Source organism: Scleropages formosus, chromosome 8 (assembly GCF_900964775.1).
Source record: "Scleropages formosus chromosome 8, fSclFor1.1, whole genome shotgun sequence".
Classification (NCBI taxonomy): Eukaryota; Metazoa; Chordata; class Actinopteri; order Osteoglossiformes; family Osteoglossidae; genus Scleropages; species Scleropages formosus.
Genome location: NC_041813.1, coordinates 3,278,951 through 3,301,609, shown reverse-complemented (window position 1 = coordinate 3,301,609; position 22,659 = coordinate 3,278,951). Strand labels below are relative to the sequence as shown.

General features: G+C 45.1%; 1 protein-coding gene across 1 annotated transcript; it reads right to left on the bottom strand.

Annotated features, from left to right (window-relative positions):
• Window positions 1-254: 254 nt before the first annotated feature.
• Window positions 255-22,372, bottom strand: zgc:172136 (FERM domain-containing protein 6). Its single transcript, XM_029253860.1, has 14 exons — window positions 22,294-22,372; window positions 14,047-14,251; window positions 12,976-13,066; window positions 9,809-9,888; window positions 9,318-9,394; window positions 8,660-8,858; window positions 8,356-8,511; window positions 7,531-7,596; window positions 6,469-6,537; window positions 5,269-5,443; window positions 4,281-4,550; window positions 3,506-3,637; window positions 2,781-2,851; window positions 255-2,022 (listed from the first exon to the last, which is right to left on the bottom strand). The coding sequence occupies exons 2-14, from the start codon at window positions 14,122-14,124 to the stop codon at window positions 1,750-1,752; spliced, it is 1,737 nt and encodes a 578-aa protein (XP_029109693.1). The 5' UTR covers window positions 14,125-14,251; window positions 22,294-22,372; the 3' UTR covers window positions 255-1,749.
• Between the last annotated feature and the right edge of the window lie 287 nt (window positions 22,373-22,659).

Sequence of the window (22,659 nt, the reverse complement as noted above, 5' to 3'; positions counted from 1 at the left end):
GGAGAAAAGTGTCAACTAAATGTAAATATTATCCAGGAGTTTCCAAACACATCTCCTTTGGACCAGTTCTCTCTTGATCGTCAAACAGTTATACATTTGACATCATGTCTGGAATCTCCTGTCTGACTCCCAGTTTTACAAGCAGCTGTATGAGTAATATGTGCTGGCAAAACTGTGCTTCAAAGATGGTTTGTCTGTATCCAGAGCCCTTAACTGCAGTGTCATACAAAGTCCCATATCATTTTGGGATCATTTATTGTTATTATTATTCAAATATAATTCTCTTCATATTGATATCACCATTACCAAATTAATATTAATATAAATATTCTTAACACCACATTTACACAGTCCAGCTCTATAAAACACAAGTGAGAGCTAATTTAGAAATTATGATTTCTAAATCTTCTGAATCATCAATTTAGAAAAATTCTGGACTCTATTAGTGTCTATCAGCTGGTTATCCCTCTCTCACACTCACATGTTTGCCCACACACATCTAATGTATGACAAGTCATATTAATCCCAAATGAGAAAACAACAACTAATGCAAAGGACCACAGGTTCGTATATAGAAATATTGTATTCAGCAGGTAAGCAGACATTGTGCCAACTTGGCAAAAGTAGAAGATTAATAATTAAAAATACAAAAAGTAATAAAATGCTAAACAAATTACATGAGATAAGACACTTAAACTTAATACTGGCACTAAGAATAATCCATAAATCTGATGGTAACATTGTCTGCAACAATGAATATACTGAAGGATACATATAAATAAATAATATTGCTGAGACATTAGAAACTGGAACAGGGCTGGTATAAATTAAATGCAATGCGGTATGTTTGCTTCATTTAAGATGGACTGTCATTCATGAGCAACACACAGCATCAATGCATTCAGTACTGGGAAAAAAGAAACAGAAATCCTTTAGAGACTTTGCCCAGTACTGACAAAATTAATACCTGTTCATCACACAATAAGTGTCATTCACACAAAGCAAAATGAACTTCACAGCTGCAAGTTTTGGAATGAACCTTCATGTCCACCATATTAATAATGACAGTATATAAAAATGGCAGTAAACTAAAATGAGAGGGAAGTTTCAGGCAGACACGTAATAATAGGTCATATAAAGGTCAGATAAAGTTTGGGACAGGAATCACTGCTGGAATTTTTTTGTAAAAAATGAACTGTACAAGCGAGAGGAAGCAATCGTGAGAAATTAAAATTTAAAATAAACATTGACATATAGAAAACATTTAAAGGAGCATCCTCCATAACACATGAAGAGTTGTCTCGAGATTGTATAATACATCCAACGTGTGCATGAGGTAAATGAAGGGATGGGAAATTTAAAGAGGACAATTTAAAAGTCCTTCCTCCTTTAGTTTCTTCTTCTCCTGAATCGCAGTGAGAAGCACTGTCTTTAGGTTTCAAACAATGAAATGCTTGTTTCACAGCATAGCTCCTCTTCCAGTTCCAACCTTAAGGGTGAACACATGGTGTCGGGACACGAGGATCACACAGCCCGTGGGTGGGATGATGGTCAAGGGTCAGTTGCTTTACAAATAAAGCCACGCAGGGACACACAGGTGCATAACTATCAGTCCACACATTCAAAAATGTGTCCAACGCCATGGGCATGCCCTCGCAAAGCACTCAGATCCTGCCTGTGCAGCCCTGCACTTGTTGTCCATGGCAAAGGTGGAACCCGTGGATCAATTATAGCAATTTCACCTCTCGATTACAGGATGAACTCCAGCAGCTCCTCGTCCCCCAGAAGGTCGAGCGACAGGCAGTTCATGGATCTGCGGCCATAGAATGAGGGTTTACTAGGGCAGTGGGCAGCGGAGTGGCTACGGGAGTCCAGCTGGGGGTCTGGCAGGCCAAAGGTGTAGCTGTGGGAGGTATCAGGCTGGTGCGAGGTGCCCAGGGGGGTTGGAGGTTGGAAAGCACGAATGTCATCCAGGCTTTGGCTGTGCCGATCTACTGAATTCCGGGCTCTCCACTTCAACACCTGGTAGAGATAAAGGACCGTTGTTGTTTTACACTGACATACATTTATTTACCTGACAGGTTGCTTCAAAGTTTCATGTTAAGAGCAGACAAGCATAATAAATGCATATATTAAGAAACCCAGAGACATTGTAAATACAGCCAACTGAGTCAGTGGCTGCAACAAATACAGTGCAAATTCATTTATACTCAACTTGCTTATCTTTTCCTCATCCTCATGTGTCGTTGGAAATATAATTACTAAATAGCATAAGTCCATTTTAACTGACTCAAAGTAAATTCTTATTAGAAAATCATTATAATGAAAACCTTAAAAAGGAACTGTGAAGGTCCTCTGAAGGCAGTGAGTGCAAAATCGGTTGGGTTAATACCTTTAATTTGTCCATTTCCATTACTGTCAGATCATCACATTTGTTTCTAAATGCAAAAGCTTTCCATGGGGACAAAAGTATCTTTGTCAAGCCAATAAATGCAGCTTCAAGTGCGAGCTGGAGGTGGAGGGGAATGAGAGGCACAAAGAGCAAGCGTATAAAAGCGGGAGAGGGAGCAAGGGAGGGGCACGAGGAGGAACTCTTAGAATTTTATTTAAATAGATCATTATAAAGCGGGATGAGAAGCGAAACAAGCAAAGAATAGCCGGTGCAATTCCAAGGTTAATAGCAGGAAAACTTGTGCTTAATTTGTGTCATGTCTTCTCCTAACAGCTCTATTTTTTTCTTTTAAACTCATCGGAGGTCAGCTTTTTCCAGCGAGGCTAACCTGCTCCAGAGAGTCTGTGCTGCGCAATTTCACAGGGCTGTCAGGTGTGATAATACGTTGCACTCGGGCATCTGCAAAATAACAAAATCAATGTGATAGATAGATAGATAGATAGATAGATAGATAGATAGATAGATAGTACAGGTCTACATTATTCATGTGCCTTATCACAATTGCTGAAATATCACATTCATTCAGAGGGTGGCAGTGCAGGCTCATATCTGAAGATAACAACACCTCCTTTCTGATGTTTGATCTGTTTATTTTGTCACCGTACATAATTGAGTCCATGAACTGAATAACCTCAGAAACGATGCTTGGAGAAACACCAGGTACAACAAAAAAAAAAAGCGCTATTTGTTAATACACACACACACATCGTCTGAAACCTCTTGTCCCATGCGGGGGGGTCGCGGGGAGCCGGAGCCTAACCCGGCAACACAGGGCGAAAGGCTGGAGGGGGAGGGGACACACCCAGGACGGGATGCCAGGCCATCGCAAGGCACCCAAAGTGGGACTCAAACCCCTGACCCACCGGAGAACAGGACCCGGTCCAACCCACTCCACCACTGCGCCACCGCGGCCCCCCTGCTATTTGTTAATATAGACAAAAAAAAAAACTCCTCATTGCTGAGAGGGTTAAGCGCGTGTCGTCGGCTTCATTGTTCTTGTTTGGATTCGGACAATAACTGCGTGCTGATGACAGTTTATTTGCAGCGTCTTACCTTCCCAGTCGGCGTCTGCGTCTGTATCCGGGAAGTCTACCGACACCCCCTCGAGCAGCTCAGCCAGTCGCAGCATCTCCTTGGGGTTGTCCACAGAGACCTCTTCTGGCTCATCCACGCTCACCTCGGCCTCTGCCGAAATCCCACGGAAATACGAATGAATCAACGCGGCAGTAACTGTAGGAATGTGGTCATGCAACACCTTCCATGTACTTTATCATGCGTGAAAAGCTTTGCGCTCAAGTTGTCATAAAACGGATAACAGAAGATCGAAGAGACCTTTTGAGCGGATTATTGAGCACCGCCGTTCTGTGATGCCCTCTCATATTTTTACAGACATTAAATGTGTGGAATTTCAGACATGTGAGTCCAAGACCTTATGCACCACCTGTAGGGCAACATTACTTTGCTTGCAAAGAACTGGGGGGCATAGTTATGTCTTTCGTGACACCGAAATGTTGTTTCCAGATTAGATACATTGCTGGAATTCCACTTCATCTCCCTTCCTACACTTACGCTCTCAACAGTTACTGCTGTAAATGTTGGTGGTTGAGAGCATTTTACATTATTTTACAGTAAAACACAGTGAAACAAATGCCAGAAACATTGCCTAAATTCTAGCGGTAGAGGCTCCGTGCATGTGGTTTGAAAGGGAACTTATGTGTGAAAAAGTACATTGCAGCTCATCGTGGAAACTGAGCTCGAAAGCCATGGAAACGCTGTTAGAAATTCTATTTCGAGCGCAACAAGGTTTTTTTGTCCCTTCTTCTCTCACCTTCCTCCTGCCACTCCTCTTCATCGGCTCGCGCTTTGCCACCCATGTCAATGCCCGAGGTGTGGGAGCTGCCGTGGCTGGCGGCCGAGCCGAAGGACTTGGCCGTCCGTCTCAAGGCCTCGTCTTCCGAAGAAGCGCGCCGCTGACGTGCGTCGGCCTCGATGCCGGAGCTGGTCGTGGAGCGGCGGGACAGGCCGGGGCTGCCCTCGCTGCCGGGGGGGTCCAGGTCCAGATCATCACTGATGTAGGACTCCCGGTACCGCTTCTTCTCTGTTAATGGATTAAAGTGGTCTGCTTAGAAACCATCCTTCACCCTGAAGCCATGACATCACACATCTTTCCGTAACAAATCACCACACTGCGGTGACATGCAACAGACAATAATCACACAATGAAACTGGTGATTTCTATTCAGACCCTTACATTATTATATTTATTCATTTAGCTGATGCTTTTCCCCCCAGAGCAACTTAGAGTGTTAATCTACCAACAATAATTTACCCGGTTGTACAGCTAGGTAATTTTTCTTTCTTTTTTTTGCTGAAGCAATTCATGGTAAATACCTTGCTCAGCAATACTACAGCCAGACAGGGGGAAATCGAATCTACAACTTTTGGGGCCAAAGGTAGCAGCGCCAACCACTATGCCACCAGCTGCACATATTAGTATTCTCCAGCATCACTATCTGTGTAGGAACAGCTGGTACTGTTGTGGTTGGAGCTGCTGCCTTTGGACCGAAAGGTTGTGGACTCAAATCTCACCTTTGGCTGTAGTGCCCCAGAGCAAGGTGCTTACCTTGAATTGCTTCAGTAAAAAAAAGAAAAAAAAAAAAAAAATTACCCAGCTATACAACTGGGTAAATAATTGTTGGTAGATTAAGTCGCTTTGGAGAAAAAGTGTCTAAATGAATAAATGTAAAGACTATTAAGGTCCACCGTACACCTTGAGTTGAAAAAAGCCAGCACCCGGAGAAGCCCAGCGAGCTCACCCTCGCTCTCCTCCAGCTGCCGCAGGTGCCTGAGGGCCGGCTGGATGTTCAGGTACAGGCGGTGGCTGTTGCTCAGGTGCTGGAGCAGGTGGCGGGACCGGAAGGGCGAGCCCGTGTAGTACACCAACTTCCTTGCCGATGGCAGTCCGTCCGGCTGGATCTCAAACTTTTTCCCCTGCGGATAGGAAAGAAGTCATTTCATGACTTGTAATTCCACTACAGCAGTAGTAACATCCTAACATCCTAAATGAGACACACTATAAAATTAGTGCTCAGTGGCACAGCGAGTAGCGCTGCTGTCTCACAGCGCCTGGGTGGTGTGATAGGACATGGGTTTGATACCCGCTCAGTCTGTGTGGAGTTTGCATGTTCTCCCCATGTCTGCGTGGGTTTCCTCTGGGTGCTCTGGTTTCCTCCCACAGTCCAAAGACATGCTCTTCAGGTTCACCCATAGTGTGTGAGTGACAGAGGGAGTGTGTGTGTGTTCCACTGATGTATGGATGAGTGACCCGGTGTAAGCAGTGTAAGTCACCGCGGTGAGTAAGGTATGTGGGCTGGTAACACTACATAGAATTCGTTGGAAGTCGCTTTGGAGAAAAGGGGCTGCTAAATAAATGTAAGTTGTACACGATGTTGGAGAGAAGCGTTTGCTAAATGATTAAGGGTAATTATTACTTGCCTTTGCATTTCCTCTCCCACTGTACCCTACTACAGCAGGCTTTCATACATCCATTCATTTTCAATATCTGATTGTCCTGATCAGGGTTCCACCTGATGAGGTGGTCCAGAGCCTATCCTGGAATCACTGAGGGCAAGGCTGAGGGATTACACCCTGGACAGGATGCCAGTCCATTGCAAGGTAGCCACATAGACACACACACACACACACACACAGCAGGCAATTCAGAATTACCAGTTCACCTGAACTACATGTCTTTGGACTGCGGGAGGAAACAGGAGCACCCAAACAAAGTCCACCTGAACATGCAAACTCCACGCAGACTGATCTGGATTCAAAGCGACACCCAAACAGTCCAGGTCCTGTGAAGTGGCAGCGTTCCTCGCTGAGCCACCGTGAAAAAGCTTTCATTTAACTTTATCTAGTCTCTTTCCAAAGAGGAATTCTGTGATTTCCCAAAGCAAAATTGCGGAATAAAGGAGCCGCGCATAAACAGTTTACGAGTGCGGAGAAATGCACACCAGGAAGGTGAGGCGTCCCACGTTGCACCAGGGAAAGTCATAAAGGAGCTGCCGTACATTGTTTACCTCCTGAGGAGAAGAAGCGGCAGAGAGAGATGTTTGTATCATCACAGAGGTGTCAGGGAATCATCAGCCTTGAAGGCTGGATTCATATTTGTTCAATAACACACAGCAGCAAAATACTCCCAAAACTGTTATTAAAAGAGTCTGATTCCTTGTATTGTTGTCACGTAAAGGCATGTTTTCACAGCAATAAACAACATAATATAACATGTTCCGATAACTGCCAAGATTTATACAGCTAGTCACTGATTTATGATTACATTTCAGTGGCAGCTGATAAAAAGACCTTGATGAAATGCACTTGTCTGAAGGGCACTTATGCTACGTTCTATAAGCAGACAGCTATGCCACACTGTCAACTTTAAACAAACATATCAATAACCAGCAGTGTTAACTGGAACTCCTGCATTAATCAAATTATTGCTATATCTCTTTTTCGTTGAAAAGAATGCAAAGTCCACATCACACAAATATGCAAGTACACATCCCCTCTTTTACCAGTTCATCAAACTTAAATGTAAAATGTCAAGTGACTCAACAGAGTGGAAAGTGGATCAAAGGCTCAAAAGCAAACTCTAGTATGATGGAATTTTTAGGTGTGTATTAGAAGAAAATTAACTGCATCTGGAAATCATGGCACCTATATAAACACCGTAGTGGTATTTTTCCCATGGGTTTGCCTTGAATTTCATTTGGAAGCTCACCAGGGTCACAAGTGATCCCATGATCCAGTGAGCGATTTGATCCCACAAGCCTGGATCCGTGACCTTCTAATCCCCAGAGGCAAAATTTGATGGACAGATCAAAAGAGGGAGGATGATGACGTCTAGCCTCTGTCACCCAGTTTTAATGGTCAGTGCATTCCCTGGAGGTCTGTCATGGATAATCCTGGCATGGATCTCTTTGAGGGAAAGCAGGGAAACTGTGACACGTGCGCACGCGTGCACACACACACACACACACACACACACACACACACACACACGCACACACACACACCTGATAAACCTGCATTCCTTTCAGGGTCAAACCCAGCAGGGCTGAACCCCTTTCTTCCTTCTTGTCCTGCAAAAAATAGATAAGATGGAAGAAATTATCAGCCTTCTATTATTTAAACAGGAAGGAGGGTGACCCAACCCCTAAGAAAACATATTAGTTGATCTCACTATCAGTTACGCAGAATATTAAGTGAAAGAATTACAGACATTTAATGACCGATTGTTTTCCAATTTCTTCTTTTGTTAATACTAGGAATAGTTGAAGTCACGTAACTAAAGAAATGCCTTTTTCGTTTCGGGACCCTTAGAAAACATCTCGTTTCAGATTTTGTTTTTACCACTTTCGCTGCCGAACACTACGAAACAGAGCAGCGGAGCACCTCGGCACACGAAGAGTGCGTGGAGAAACATCGTTCAACCAAGAAGGAGCCTTCGGCAGAGCTGCGAAAGGTTTAATGTGCGGCGCGGTGAAAGTGGTCGGCTGCGATAAGGCGTTCTGTAAGAGCGCGGACAATGCACCTCGAGCAGGGTGCAGCGAGCGGTGCCGTCCAGCCTTGGATGTTGAGAAAAGCTATCCTTTCTCTTAGCTTTGGAGAGACAATACATCCATTCAGATAAGGGAATGATTAATAGAATCAGGCAGCTGGATGTGCGATTGAAATCTGCGAGCGTAGCAGCCTTCCAGGACTGCAGTTCACAAGCCTTGCTGGATTGCACCCCCTTCTGACTTCCAGATGAAAATGGAGAATCCTTTCAGTGTCCCAGGTTGACCCGCTGCGAGCCCCTGCCTTCCCCGCCCCCGAAGCCTCCCTCTGTAACCCCTGACCTTTTGCAGCCTGTAGAAAGTCACAGGAACGTCTTCGAGGCGGTACGATTCGCGGATGAAGAGCAATATGGCATCACGAGTGGACGTGCCCTGGAGCTCCTTGTGCACCTTGGGGCCGTGCTGGAGGAGGTAGTCGCCGCCTCGTTTTGCTAAGATCTGCAAAGTGAGAGAGGTGGGTCGAAAGGTCATTAGGGGTCATAACACATTTAATTAACACCGCTCAGCCTCCTTGCAAGACGATGTATTAATTTCAAATGCAAACACCGCTTTCACCGCTGGGATGTAGCTCATAGCTCTTGCTCACCCAAGGAGGAAAGTAGTCCTTGGGCTGGAAGTATGCTCTCCTTCTTTCCTCAGCCTGGTCTTGGTGACAGAGGTCCCCCAAGTCAGCCTGCAGGGCATACCCGGCGAGCTCAAAGTACAGCGCCTCCTGCTGACGACATTCGGAACGCAGAACTCTCTCCCGCACATCAGCGTAGTACAGGCGCCTCGCCTTCCGGTCGCTATGGAAACAGCAAGGATGCGAGAAGAACAGGTGACCGACAGCTATAAGCTTAGTTTGAAGAGTTCTGGTAAGTGGAGGGTGGGGCATTTAAGAAGGTGGACTCGCAAAGGGAAAAGCTTGCTGTGTCATGTCCCTTGTGGGATCCTGCCGTTGAAAATTTTAATTTATAGACAAATAAAGTGGTTAAAGCAATGCAACTATAGGAGTATAAATAGGACAGGACTACTTTGTCGGTACCGATGCGTTTTATACATCTCAGACCCAACACAGGACAACAAACGTGTACCAGCAGTATTAGTAGCCAAATACAGCGAAACCGATCTTTGAACAAACACGGTAAAGAATAAAATCGGCACTGGATGTATCTGGGGCCCAGTGAAGTGTCGGCACAGCGGGGCTGACGTGCGCCAGCCGGTTTAAATCCGTGCAAAAGAGGAGGATGCGTCAGAGGACTCACCAGACGAGCCGGCCGTTCTCCACGTAGTACTGCACCTTGAGGAAGAGGAGGAGGGGGAGTGCCCGCTTCTGGGGTCCCTGTGGCCAAGCAAAACACTGCCTGAGCACCAGTGCCCTTCCCATGAGTGCCAAAGCCTCATGCAAAGGGTCAAATCCATATCGTCTTCATAGAAACAGTTTCCAAGGTTGTTCCCCGTGGTCGCAACACTGATGAATACCAACTTAAACCGTGAAACGGCTGGATCCACCCCTGCCCTAAAGTACTCTTTCGTAGCTCTGGGATATGGCAGAAGGTGAAAGGATTCACCTACTTAGCAGCAGTAGCAGCAGAAATCTCTGCACTTGAACTCTTCTTCTTTTCCCCTCATTTAACATTCAGCTCCAGTTGTTAAAACAAGAGAAATTTGTTGCTGAGTCTTATTTAAGTTCACAAAATGACCTAAGACTCCTCCTTGTGTCCATCTGTCTTTCTACAATTGAAATTCCTCTCACCTTCCCAAAGTCCTGCTTCCAGTCTTTGGGAAAGTATTTTCCCAGTTTTTCCTCCAAGTCAAGAAATACGTGTTCATTGTCTATGGGGAAGAAATAGACAACATATTCAAACACAATCCAGAACAACAGAATAGAGTGGTCATGCTTGAAGAGCTACAAACAATGGGATTGATTAGTGGAAAGAAGGCATTGTTTTATGGGCTTGTCGGTGCAGGAAGCAGCAACGAAATGACAGACGGCGGACAACAATGCTCATGCCCCCCGTTGGCTTATCCAACTGTTGACGCTGGAGCTCAGGACCAAGGTCCTTGTTGACAGCTGGATATGCGGCACCACTGCAAATACGCTTTTGTGGCAACGAGGCATAACGAAGCATACAGCTCAAACATCTAGGAAGTTTCTGGCCACGAAACACAGCTTGATCTCACTGCAGCGACAGAGAACGCACTGACACGTGGATATTGTGCTTTCTCCACTCTCCAAAGGGGTGCATCGATCATCAGCATCAGCGACATCAACAGAATCGATAGAACTGCTGAATAGAACTTGCATCAATAGAACTGCTCCCAGATATCTACATGACTTGATCATCCACTACACCGCAACCAGACCGCTATGCTCTTCCACATCTGCCCACCTGGTGGTCCCACAACGAAAGGTAAAGCGCAGAAATTCTCGGTTCTGGCTCCGTTGTGGTGAAATGACCTCCCCCTCTCACTCAGAACTGCTGAATCCCTGTCCACATTTAAAAAGGGTCTTAAAACTCATCTCTTCCAAACTCACTTTGCCCATCATCTCTTCAGTTCATGTAAGGTGTAAATGTTCATGCACAATGACTTTAAGATGATGCCAGGATCAATCCTTTACGCAGTTACTCCTGTAACGTAACGTGTATCCGTTTAAATGTATCTCAAGAAAAAATATATTACTGGGAAGGTGATGATGAATCGTTGATATTTGGATAAAATTTTCTGCAGCTACTTGTGTGATGAACATTGTTTCTTTCCACCATATGAAGCAAACTAACTGCACTTAAGAATCGCACGTCAGCATCTAAGTGTCTCTTTCTGCTCATGTAATGAACACATTGCATTTTCTACGAGATGTACGTCGCTTTGGAGAAAAGTATCTGCCAAATGAATTAATATAAATGTAAATGTGTATGACAGCATAGATATGGTCAATTTGTAACACCACACATCCACTCTCCGTTAATCCTTCATTCGGCTCTTGAAATCGGGCATCGCTTGTTTCTTCACTCTTTCACCTTCCTCCCACTGACGTCCCCTCCAACCACCTGTCCTCCCTCTCCTTTATCTGAATTACTCCATCTTTCAGGCTGCACCCCCCCCCCCACCACCACCACCACAAAGTCTCCCTCCTCGCATCTTCTGCAATCTCAGCCCTCCTTAGCCAACCACCCCCTGCACTTTCCCGCTCGCCCCACCCCCCCGCCGAGGTGGAGGAATGTAGAAGTGCATTCCACTCTTAATGAAGTTAGCATTGTTGGAATCCGGGCGCAAAGCAGGCGCTGGCTCCACACAGCAAAAACAAAAGGCCCGTTGTTGAAGAGGTGAGCTTAGTGGCATTAGCAAGGCTGGAGAAACAAGGGAGAGATACAAAGAGAAGGAGAAAATTGGAGCAAAAGAGTGAGAAGGAAAAAAAGAGGAAAAGAGAAAAACAGATTAGTAAACGATTAGATGTCTTTGTTGAGATGGAGTCGTTGCCACTTTTTTTTCCCTTGTTTTACATTGTTGTGAAACACCGTGTACCTCCCCTTTTGGTAGCGAAAGCCGCTATCCTTATTCCCATATTATGCAAGAATTCTGAAACAAGGGATGGAGTTTTGTATTCAAGGTTTGTGCATGATGTCATGGCGGCACAGTGAGTAGTGCTGCTGTTTCACAGCACCTGCCTGGTGTGAAAGGATGTGGGTTTGATCCCCACTCAACCTGTGTGGAGTTTGCATGTTCTCCCCGTGTCTGTGTGGGTTTCCTTTGGGTGCTCTGGTTTCCTCCCACAGTCCAAAGACATGCTGTTCAGGTTCACCCACAGTGTGTGAGTGACAGAGAGAGCGTGTGAGTGTGTTCCACTGATGTATGGATGAGTGACCCAGTGTAAGTAGTGTAGCTGGGTGCTCTGGTTTCCTCCCACACTCCAAAGACATGCTGTTGAGGCTCACCCATAGTGTGTGAGTGACAGAGAGTGTGTGTTTGTGTTCCACTGATGTATGGATGAGTGACCCAGTGTAAGTAGTGTATCTAGCAGTGTAAGTCACTGTGGTAAATAAGGTGTATGGGCTCATAACACTATATAGAGTTCATTAGAAGTCACTCTGGAGAAAAGCGTCTGATAAATATAATATGCATGATGTTGTTGGTGCGTATGTGGGTTCGACAGAGTGAAAATACATATATAAGGCAATGTATTCTTACACACCACTAAAAGCACTCCTCGTATGCATTACAAGTCTGCATTGACATCATAAAAAACTCAAGTGATATGTGTGATACAGATGTGCAAAGATCAGCTTTACATTTCACTTCTGATGTAATTCCTTTATCTAAAGACACTTACAGTTTGACCCACTGAGACAGCTGGGTATTTTCCTGGACCGATTCGGGTTAAGTGCGTTGCTCAAGGGGACAAAAGAAGAGCCCCCCCACCCCCCAACCTTCACGTCACACACAGGTGCCCTTAATCACCAGACTACTTGCTAGAAAGTTCTTAACATCCCACTGTAAAAGTTGCATCAGAAATCAGAAGCCGGACAGCTGGTAGCATAGTGGTTAGAGCTACTGCTATTAGCTCCTAAAGTTGTAGGTTTGATCCCCAGCTGTAATACCCTTGATCAAGGTACTTATCCTAAAATTGCTCCAGTAAGATTACTCAACTATATAAATGGGTGAGAAATTTTAAGCTTATAATAACCGTAACCTTAACAGTGCAAGTTGCTTTGGAGAAAAGCATCAGTTCAATGAATAAATGTAAGTGGGTCCATTACCCAGCAGGGGTTTCTGGTTTTCATACTCAGTGTGTCAGGAATCTTCGGGAATAGAGGTGGTTTATTCTCTACAGTTGTCCAGAAGTGACCAAACCACTACTTCCAGTCTGGCAAATCTGCGAAGGAGAGGCAGGCTGGGAGAGCGGAAAAGAAAGGCGCTCACCCTTGACCACGCTGAGGCCGAAAAAGTGCAGCTCTTTCACCCCGAGCAGCTCGGACACGCGGTTGAACACTTCCTGTCCCGTCGCTTTGACCTGGAGGAGAAAGAAAGCTGTGAGGGTTCAGTGTCTTCTCCTGAGAAGTGGCTGGTTTAAAAAAGAAAGGATGAAAAAGGCAGGCCCAGACATGAGACGTGAGGAGGGCGGTCCCTGGATCTACCGCGTGTAAACGACAGCATGAAAGAACACAGACTCCAGGTGCACACAAACCCGCATTCAAGCCTCCACCTGTGCGCAAAAAGCCTGCTGTAACTCCTTCACTCCTTCTCAGTTGTAAATACTAACTTTATTTGGGCGGCACGGGGGAACAGCGAGTAGAGGTGCTGTCTCACAGCGCCTGGGTGGTAAGAGGACGTGAGTTTGATCCCTGCTCAGCGTGTGTGGAGTTTTCATGTTTACGCCAGGTGCTCTGGTTGCCTCCCACAGTCCAAAGACATGCTGTTGAGGTTCACCCATAGTGAGTGAGTGAGTGATACAGAGTGTGTGTTCCACTGATGTGTGGATGAGTGACCCGGTGTAAGTAGTGTATCTAGCAGTGTAAGTCACCGCGGTGAATAAGGTGTGTGGGCTGATCACACTACACAGAGTTCATTGGAAGCTGCTTTGGAGAAAAGCGTCTGCTAAATACATGTATTTCACCCCCATCTCCTTTCGGATGTTCTCAGTGGTAAAATAATTAAACTTGTGTCCTATATGACAAGTGCCCAGACACACATCTGCGACCACTTTTTCAAACCTTGCCCTTAAAACAAAGACTTTGCACGCTCAGTTCAGGATTTCTACAATGGGTTTATTACGGACTTTATTGCATAAATGTGTCATTTATTAGCTTTTAGGAAACTAAAACACTTTTGATACATCAGAACAATAATGGAAAGCTGAAGACAGAACAGTAGGCTAACAGACGTCCGGAAGGTGAACATTGGTGCCACTATGTTGCTGCGAGTACAGAGTCGTGCCGGTTATGTAAGTCAGAAGAGTGGAGATAAAGGAAGTAGGACGAGAAGGAGACCTACCCCCACGGTGACCTCCAGTTGCTCCTTGTTGGGCAGCAAAACGCACACGGTTCTCTCGGGCTTCGTTGAGACAGACATGGTCTCTGGGGTTTGTCTCCAGACAGGGTCTGAACACCCTGCCTCCGAGGTCTTCTCTCCCTCTCTTTCTCTGTCTCCTCGTCACTCCTGGCTTCCACTGCAGCGTCCTGCTCTTTTCATCTCCTCTCTGAAAAACAGGGAGAGTCACAAATGGAGCGAATGAGTAGGCGAAGCACGCTGGTACTGCCACACCACTGGCATTATCAGGGACTCATCGCATTGGTATTTACTACTTGTGACGAAGGTTTCGTCGGGACTGCAGGTGAATCATAGCACTGGTTGTTGTACAGCACATGTCAGTTGTGACTGAGATCTGGCCTGGTGCAGTCAACCGTAAAACTACCGTGCCGGTCGGTTTGGTATGTTTCTGACATGTGGGTGAAAAAAAAAAAAAAAAAAAACGGCTGGCCAGGTTTAAGATTTACAGCACTTGTCAACCATTGACAAGGTTCCGTGCAGCACTTCACTACTTCCCCTTTTCCTCCAAAAGATCCATTCCCAATCCTGCACAGTGAAAAGCCAAAGTCAACTGTGAACATGACTGGTGTGCCGTATATTGCGTGAAAGGGAAAAAAAAAAAAAAAAGGGGGGGGGGGGGGGGGTGGTGGAATTACAGGGCAAATCCGGTGTCCAGACGTGAACAAACACCGTGTCGGAGACTGCATTCCTCACATCATTTGGTGAATACCACATGGCCCGTCGCTCCGCAACTGTCCCATGCGATTAGCATCAGCAACGCCATGCAGATGTGAGGCTTGGTATCGCGGGAGTGACGCCGCTCCCTGGAGCCGATCATCTCGCCTTCTCAACAACATCCAGAGCCAGAATTGCAAATTAAAAATGATAAAACATGATCCAGTCAAGGCTGAACGGTCATATTAATTCTTAAATGGACAATAATGCCACCAACAGCCACTAAAGTACGCTTGGGGGATTCTGCCTTTTATATTTTCTAGGAGCTCGTAGGATAATGATTCCTTAGCGCAGTGAAGGTAAAAATGCGCAGCAGAACAATGACACTGGGAAGGACTTCCCAAGATGCGGTGCAGACCTGGAGAAAGTGCTTTAAACATCCTCGTTGTTGTGCTATGCACTCTCTTCTCTTTCATCCCCAATACATTTTTTTTTATTTATGAGACGCTTTTCTGCAAAGTGACTTCCAATGAACTCTATGTAGCATTACCAGCCCACACACCTTATTCACCAGGGTAATTTACACTGCTAGATACACTACTTACACCGGGTCACTCATCCATACATCAGTGGAACACACACACTCTCTCTGTCACTCACATACTATGGGGGAACCTGAAAATGTGTCTTTGGAGTGTGGGAGGCAACCAGAGCACCCAGAGGAAACCCACTCAGACCGAGTGGGGCTCGAACCCACATTCCTACAGAGACTGGAGGGGCAATGCAGCGCTCTGAAGTCTGAGTCGTGGAGTCGGTAAAAATGTACCGACTCTGACTAAATGTATCATATATGCCGGCGTATAAGTCAATCCGGCGTATAAGTCGACCCCCAAGAATTAGAGGTGTAATATAGGTTTAGGCCTCTATTCACTGGAGAAGTGATATACCAAGAAAGCATGAGAACTAATGTGGAAGCCTCGGCAAGCGGGACACAGGTGAATCCTACACTGTTTAGAGATATTTGTTGAAGGACGCCAACTCAGAGCTGCCCTTTTCATCCAGTCACCCGGGACTCCGGCTGGTACGGACTGGGGGTGATTTACACCAGCTTACCATCCTAAATCAATTAATCTGATTAACAGAAGCATGGCACTACCCAAGCCTCGGTGTACCACACAGCAAAACACAGGAAAAATATGTTAAGGCAAGAAATAAAGGCCAAAGTCAATTGAAAACTGGAGAATATTTCAATTAACAATAAACTCATGCTGCAGAGCACAAGACAAAAAACACGGCTTAAACGGCTTGAACGTTATCATTCAAAACATCCCAAAGACAATTAAAATGTAAAACGATGAGGATGGTAAAATATATTGACGAGGATTCTTCCTTTTCCCGCAAAGCAGTTACGGTGGCCTCTCAGGTAACTCAATTGTTGACGTTAATTAAATTTTAATCATGCATTTGAAGCTGCTCAGGTGTGACAAACAGGGTTTGCATTTGAATGAACAACACTCTCCACCATGGCGAGTACTACATACGTGAAGCATTCCTCCGTTTTAACACTAAATGGATATTTAATGAGAAGCCTACATATTTAGGTGTGTAACGACCGATTCCATTTGTTGTTTAGAGGAAATCAAGTGTGTCGTAGAAACACAGCCATAGTGCAGGTCGGGTTGTCAAACGTCCCGTAATACGGAATCGCGGTTTGTCCTGTATTTTACCCTTTCGCACATAGAGGCATTTTAAAGTATTTATTTCATATATTTACTCACTCCATACATAAACTCAAGGTCAAGAGGAACACAGCCCCTCTCCCCCACGAGAGGGACGAGGCAGATAGCTATTAACTGGATGTCGTCATGGCTACTTTAGTCCACCTCGTAAACGGAAACGATTAGAGAAGTATAAAAAGTATAAAACAGAATGGGAGACGGAGAACCGATGGCTTAGCAAAGTCAGGGAGAACGAGTTTCTGGCGAGCCGTAATTTAAACTTTGTCTGTAAGAGAGATTTTTCTCTCAGACACGGCGGAGATTGCATGCGACGCAAAACGAGGTGCGTCCACGGAAAATCATGGACGGAACGACCCCCTAAGGAGAAATTTCCAGTGTTTTTGTTGCACCACCTCAGCCGATGCTGATATGGTAGCTAATGTTTTGTGCTGTATTACACGGACACGTTTTTTTTACACTTTTACTTTTCAAAATATATTACAAATGTATAATCCATTGGTGGGGGGGGAGCAGTGATGCAGTGGGTTGGACCGGATCCTTCTTTCTGGTGGATCTGGGGTTCTAGTCCCGCTTGGGGTGCCTTGCGATGGACTGGCGTCCCGTCTTGGGTGGGGACCCCTCCCTGGGTGGGGACCCTTCCCCCTCCAGCCTTACGCCCTGTGTTGCTGGGTTAGGCTCCAGTTCCCCGTATGGGACAAGCAGTTTGGACTGTGTGTGTGTGTAATCCATTGGTTAAAATACATTTCCAGTATAAAACCTTGATTTGACTGAATTAAAGCAAATTAAATTTCTCAGATTCATTTAATTCAGTCAAGCAGAGACTTCTTCTTTGCACATATACATTAGCTACAAAGAAATAAAGAACCCACAAGTGTCCCTTATTTCCTTCTGCAGGGGTTGGCAACTCTAAGTGCAGGTGTAAAAATCAATGAACCCCAAGCTGCATTGGTTAAAAAGTGGAATCAGGTGTGGAAAGAACATCACTTATTCATGTTATGAGTTTAAGACTCAAGATGTAGATTGTATGTGTTTATTTAAGTATTTTATTCTAGAACAATCACCATCCCTATAGGGTTTGCATACTTTCAAGCAGCACTGCACATCTTGTGTATGAGGAAACATGACATGTGATACAATGAGCTCTCTTTAAAAGAAGCCCTTGAACCAAAATGCTCGAGACAGGCTGGTGCGCGTGTGCAAACAAGTGTAACTGCAGAAGATGCACCTGAGACAATGGAAGGAGAAAGACAAACAAACTGCCATTAAACCGTCACTCATCAAAGTGCCAGCGAGGTATCCATCGTGCATTTAAGCGTGCGCTACTTGTTGCGCCATTCGTTTGGCTGGGTCTCTCCGAAGGTCAACTTGCTACCCCAAATGACTGTTGCATTTCACCCCCGAAGGCACAGAAAACCCACCTTTTCTGCAGCTTCGACACCAAAATAAAGTGGAATAGGCTCAAGATCAGTCCACCATCAAAGAACACTGTATTTTTCTCCATCTCTGACAAGGATAGTGTGTGTGTGTGTGTGTGTGTGTGTGTGTGTGTGTGTGTGTGTGTGCGTGCAATGAAATACCCACACTTTTCAAGCTCCGTAGAGATTCCAATCTCATTACAGGACTAATTTCAGAATGACAGAAATTTCCCCTTAGTACAGCGCTTTACACCATTTACTTCATACCATAGTTACACTTCAGTAATTGCAGTGATCGAGACGGCCAGGCCTGTCATTTTATTGCCAGCGGAGAGCGTTGGGACTGAAACTTTTATTGCGGAGCTTCATATAAATTGTCAGCGTCAGTCATCTGTCGCAAAGATTAGGCTTATTTATTTTAAGGTTTCGTTACACTAAACAGATGTAGAGGGGAGCAAAGAGAAGATAATTCTTTAAATAGGCAGCATTTTAATATGGCAGTATCAAAATGCAACACCATGCAGCATGTATAAGTTTCTTAAGGCAATAATGTCCAGGGTCTAATGATTTCAAATAGCCTGACATGAGACTGATACCTCACTAGGTTAGGATGAAGAAAAGGAGGGGGCCGAATGTAGACTGAAGAGTACGTAGAGCCACTCGTTCCATAGCAGAGCTAGGCGGGTATAGCCTCGGCGGTGGAGAGTCGCAGGCGAGAGGAGGCCGACACCCGTGATGAGAAGCGGGGAAGGAGAATAACCAGAAATACGAGGACGTGCAATGTGAGCGCATTTGCGGTTAAGTCACGCCCGGTCTACGTTCCTGCACCTTAGGAACTTCATACCACGGTATTAGAATTAAAAAAAAAAAAAACACTCATTCCACATTGCTCATTACACACGCCTTCAGGGTTTGAGCATCGGCAGAAAGGAGCAGGAATGTCAGCCTTTGCCAGATGGGACCCACGACCCTTGGCCTCCTGGTTGGCTCAGTGAAAAGATATTACAGTCGTAGCCACCTAAAGTAATGCGACTGATAGATATCGGATCACTACGTTTCATGCGTGAGATTGACTTTGCTCAACCCCCCCCACGTCGCACCTCCAATGCCAACAAAGTGTGAGAATAAAACTACTTACTACTGTGTTAAATTGGTAGCGCACATATGGGGGTGGAAGGAAGGGAGGCGAGATATCCAATTAACCGCGTGTGCAAGGTCTTCTCCCATGACAAAGTGCAAATTGCTCTCAGATAACAACATCCTCCCTTTGCAGAATGACTCTTTCCCTAAAATTTAAGTGCACCGAAGTGATTTGCAGAAGTACATGTGCCTGAAGCACAGACTTAAAAACCAAGTTTTTACACTTTTAATGAAAGCAGAGTAAATTGGTTTTCGGCTGTGAGATTGTTGATGTGTACTGGTAAAACTCGGGGGGGGTGTGGTGGTGCAGCAGGCTTGACCGGTGCCTTGTTATGTGGCAAGCTTAGGGTTCAAACCCTGCTTGGGGTGCACGGCAGTACTGTCCTTCTCCCTGCATTTGGCTCCTCCAACAGAGGAAAGACCTGACAACCCACCTCCGTTCCTCCCTTGACCTGAAAACTATGTGAGTGGTCACTTTGGGTCAGGTTTGGCTCAGCACCTTGTATGCTTTGGTAAAGCTTAATATTTTGAATAATTGGGATTTCAAAAGCAGGAGCCTTCTGTACAGATATGTGTCTCTTAACAACAGGGATACGTTTTGAGAAATGAGTCTTTCGGCAATTTCGTCATTGTGTGAACATCACAGAGTGTACTTATACACACCTAGGTGGTATAGCCTCGATCATAGAGTGTACTTATACAAACCTAGATGGTATAGCCTTGATGCAGTCAAGAGATAGGATAAACACGAGATTTATGACGCTGCTGCTGGTGTAGTAACATAGGTATTTATTATTATTATTATCAAGTATTATGTACTGTACATAATTGTATGTTCTATACTTTTATATGACTGGCAGCACAGTAGGTTTGTTTCCAGCAGCACCCCCACAAACACTTGAGTAACACATTGCATTATGACGTCGCTAGTCGATCAGAATTTTTCCGCTCCATTATAATCTTATGGGACCACTGTCGTATACGCGGTCAATCATTTAGCGGTGTATGACTGCATACTTAAACCTGCAACCTCTGGAGATACATTATCTCTGACACAGCATTGGACAAGCAATTATTAATAATGGATTATTACACTGATTCATTTAGCCAAAGCAACTCATAACGTTAAGCTGCTTACAATTATTTACCCATTTATACAGCTGGGTACTTCTACTGGGGCATTCTAGAATAAGCACATTGCTCAAGGGTACTACAGGTAGAGCTGGGATTCAAACCTGCAACCTTCTGGGTCCAAAAGCAGCAGCTCTAACCACTACACTGTACCACCTTGTTTTATTATTGCTGTTCTTATTCTGATCCTTATTCACAAGACTTGTGTAACTGATATTCGTAACACCGGCGAACACCTCTCACACTGGATTGTAAGTGCACTTTGCAGGATGCACATCACTTACTGGCCATTTAACACCTCCGGCTCTCTGGCATTCCATAGGAATCACAGTGGGGACTGTGACCCCAGTGACAGCAGAGAGACAGTAATTACCCTCACTGGGCATTCCTGTCCAGGAGACCCACACCTCTCATTATAGTTCCAAGAGAAACCTCATGCTGCAACCCTTTCTGATCCCACTGCTACTATGTTCTTTGCTTTTATTGCTCTGAGGCCATATTGCCTTGATGTGAACAGAAATTTCACATAAATAAGAGAACACCAGAGAATTCTGAGGTTTAGAGGGAATTATGGTTGCGGGGGGTGGTGGTGGTAAATCTTTGCTGAAAGCTCGGGGTCATGTTTTCCCTTTGTTTTTGACCGCTAAGGCAGAACACCGAGGGCTGTTTCAGAACCCTTTCAGTACACAACATTGTTTCCACACACTTGTCAGACAGGGAGATGGAATCTTCAGAAGAGAAACTGACCCTCTGCAGATGTTCTATCCACACATCACTGCACACTTGTACTGTATTTACTCAGTTAACTGATGCTTTTCTCCAAAGCAACTTACAATGTTAATGTCACAACTATTTACTCATTTATATTCCTCATCAATTTTCCTGGAGCAATTTTAGGGTAAGTACCTTGCTCAGGAGTAGTATAGCTGGAGGGGGGATGGAACCTCGAACTTTTGGAGCCAAAGGCAACAACTCTAACCACTACACGACCAACTGTCCCATTTAGCGAAGCAATCTGAAGGAGCAGCTTGCTCAAAGGTACCACAGCAGCACCTTTAACTGGAGAAAATCCGACAACATGCTGCTTTCAAGCACTTAGAGCAACGCACTACATCTTTTTTTCACAGCTTTAGTCGATGAGTGTTAAATATTCCCCAAAAAGTTTCCTTTGAAGAAATGTGGCCAGTGCAAAAAAGACTAAGAGGACCTGTTCGGAGAGAGATGGTGACAAAATGCAATCTTTCACTCTGTCTTTTCTCACCTATAAGATTAGGAACTGTAAGCTTCTCCCAGAGAAGAGTATGAAGACTAAGATTTGATGCAGATCACAGGTTAGGAAATCATTTTGAAAAAGTGCAGTGTAGCCAAAAATGTACCATAGACTTTTAAGAGGTGATGGGGCTCGACAGATTATGCACAGTAAGATTAGGCTTCAGCTTTTTCCTGCTTTCAGAAAGTAAACATAAATTACACCTGCGTGGAAATCATGCCATTCCAGGCTTCCCGGCTATTTGCATGAGTAGGTAACCCGACCCAAGTGATCCCATGCTGTTTATCTTCGCCGCCGGATCTGAGGGTAACTGATGCTTTGATGTGATGCTGACATTTAAGGCGCCTTCTCACATGGCAGAAGCGTGCGGTGAATGAGATGATCATGCAAAAGATGTATATTGAATAAATGCATGAATTTGATAAAGTGCACAGCAAGCGCAGGTAGAGTAGTGGTTAGAGCTGCTGCCTTTGAACCCAAAGGAAATGGGTTTGAGTCCCATCTCCAGCTCTAATACCCTTGAGCAAGGTACTTATCCCAAATTGGGCCAGTGCAAGTAAAAATGGACTGTAATGAGTAAATGTAACTGTATAGGAAGCCTGGAAGAAGTGCTGAGCTGGATCATGGGCTGATAGAAGAACCCAAAGCCAACTGTCTTCCACCTGTCTCCACCTTGGCTGGTCATATCCCCACACACGTAGGCTTCTGAGACCTAACACAGAGCACCAAAGTACCTCACTAATTCAGTGAAACCCTTGCACAACACACTTCACATGACATATCTAAGTTTGGTTGTTACCTGCAGTTGGAAGGGGGATGAGCAAAATGTCAGTGTACTCACCACAAACTTCAGAAAGCAGACAGAGCCAGAGGGTTAGTGACTGAGAGTACACAGCGATGCAGGATGGCACGTCCACCCCAGGCAGCAGAGACTAAGAGATCTCCAGCGAGTGCAGAGGCACGGCACCGCGTGGATCATACCATCAGAGGTGAGCACAGGGGGCTCCTCCTCACAGCCATTCCCACTTCACACTCTCCCACTCATTCTCAGGTACTTCTTTACTGCCTCCCGCCCCCAGAATTACCCTGTTTTAGTAAAACTAAAAAGAAGCTATACCCTGTCTCCCTGCACTACTAACCACTACTTTTCTTAGAAGAGACTGTCAAGGTGCAACATCCCTACTATTCAGTTTTCTTAACTCCGCTG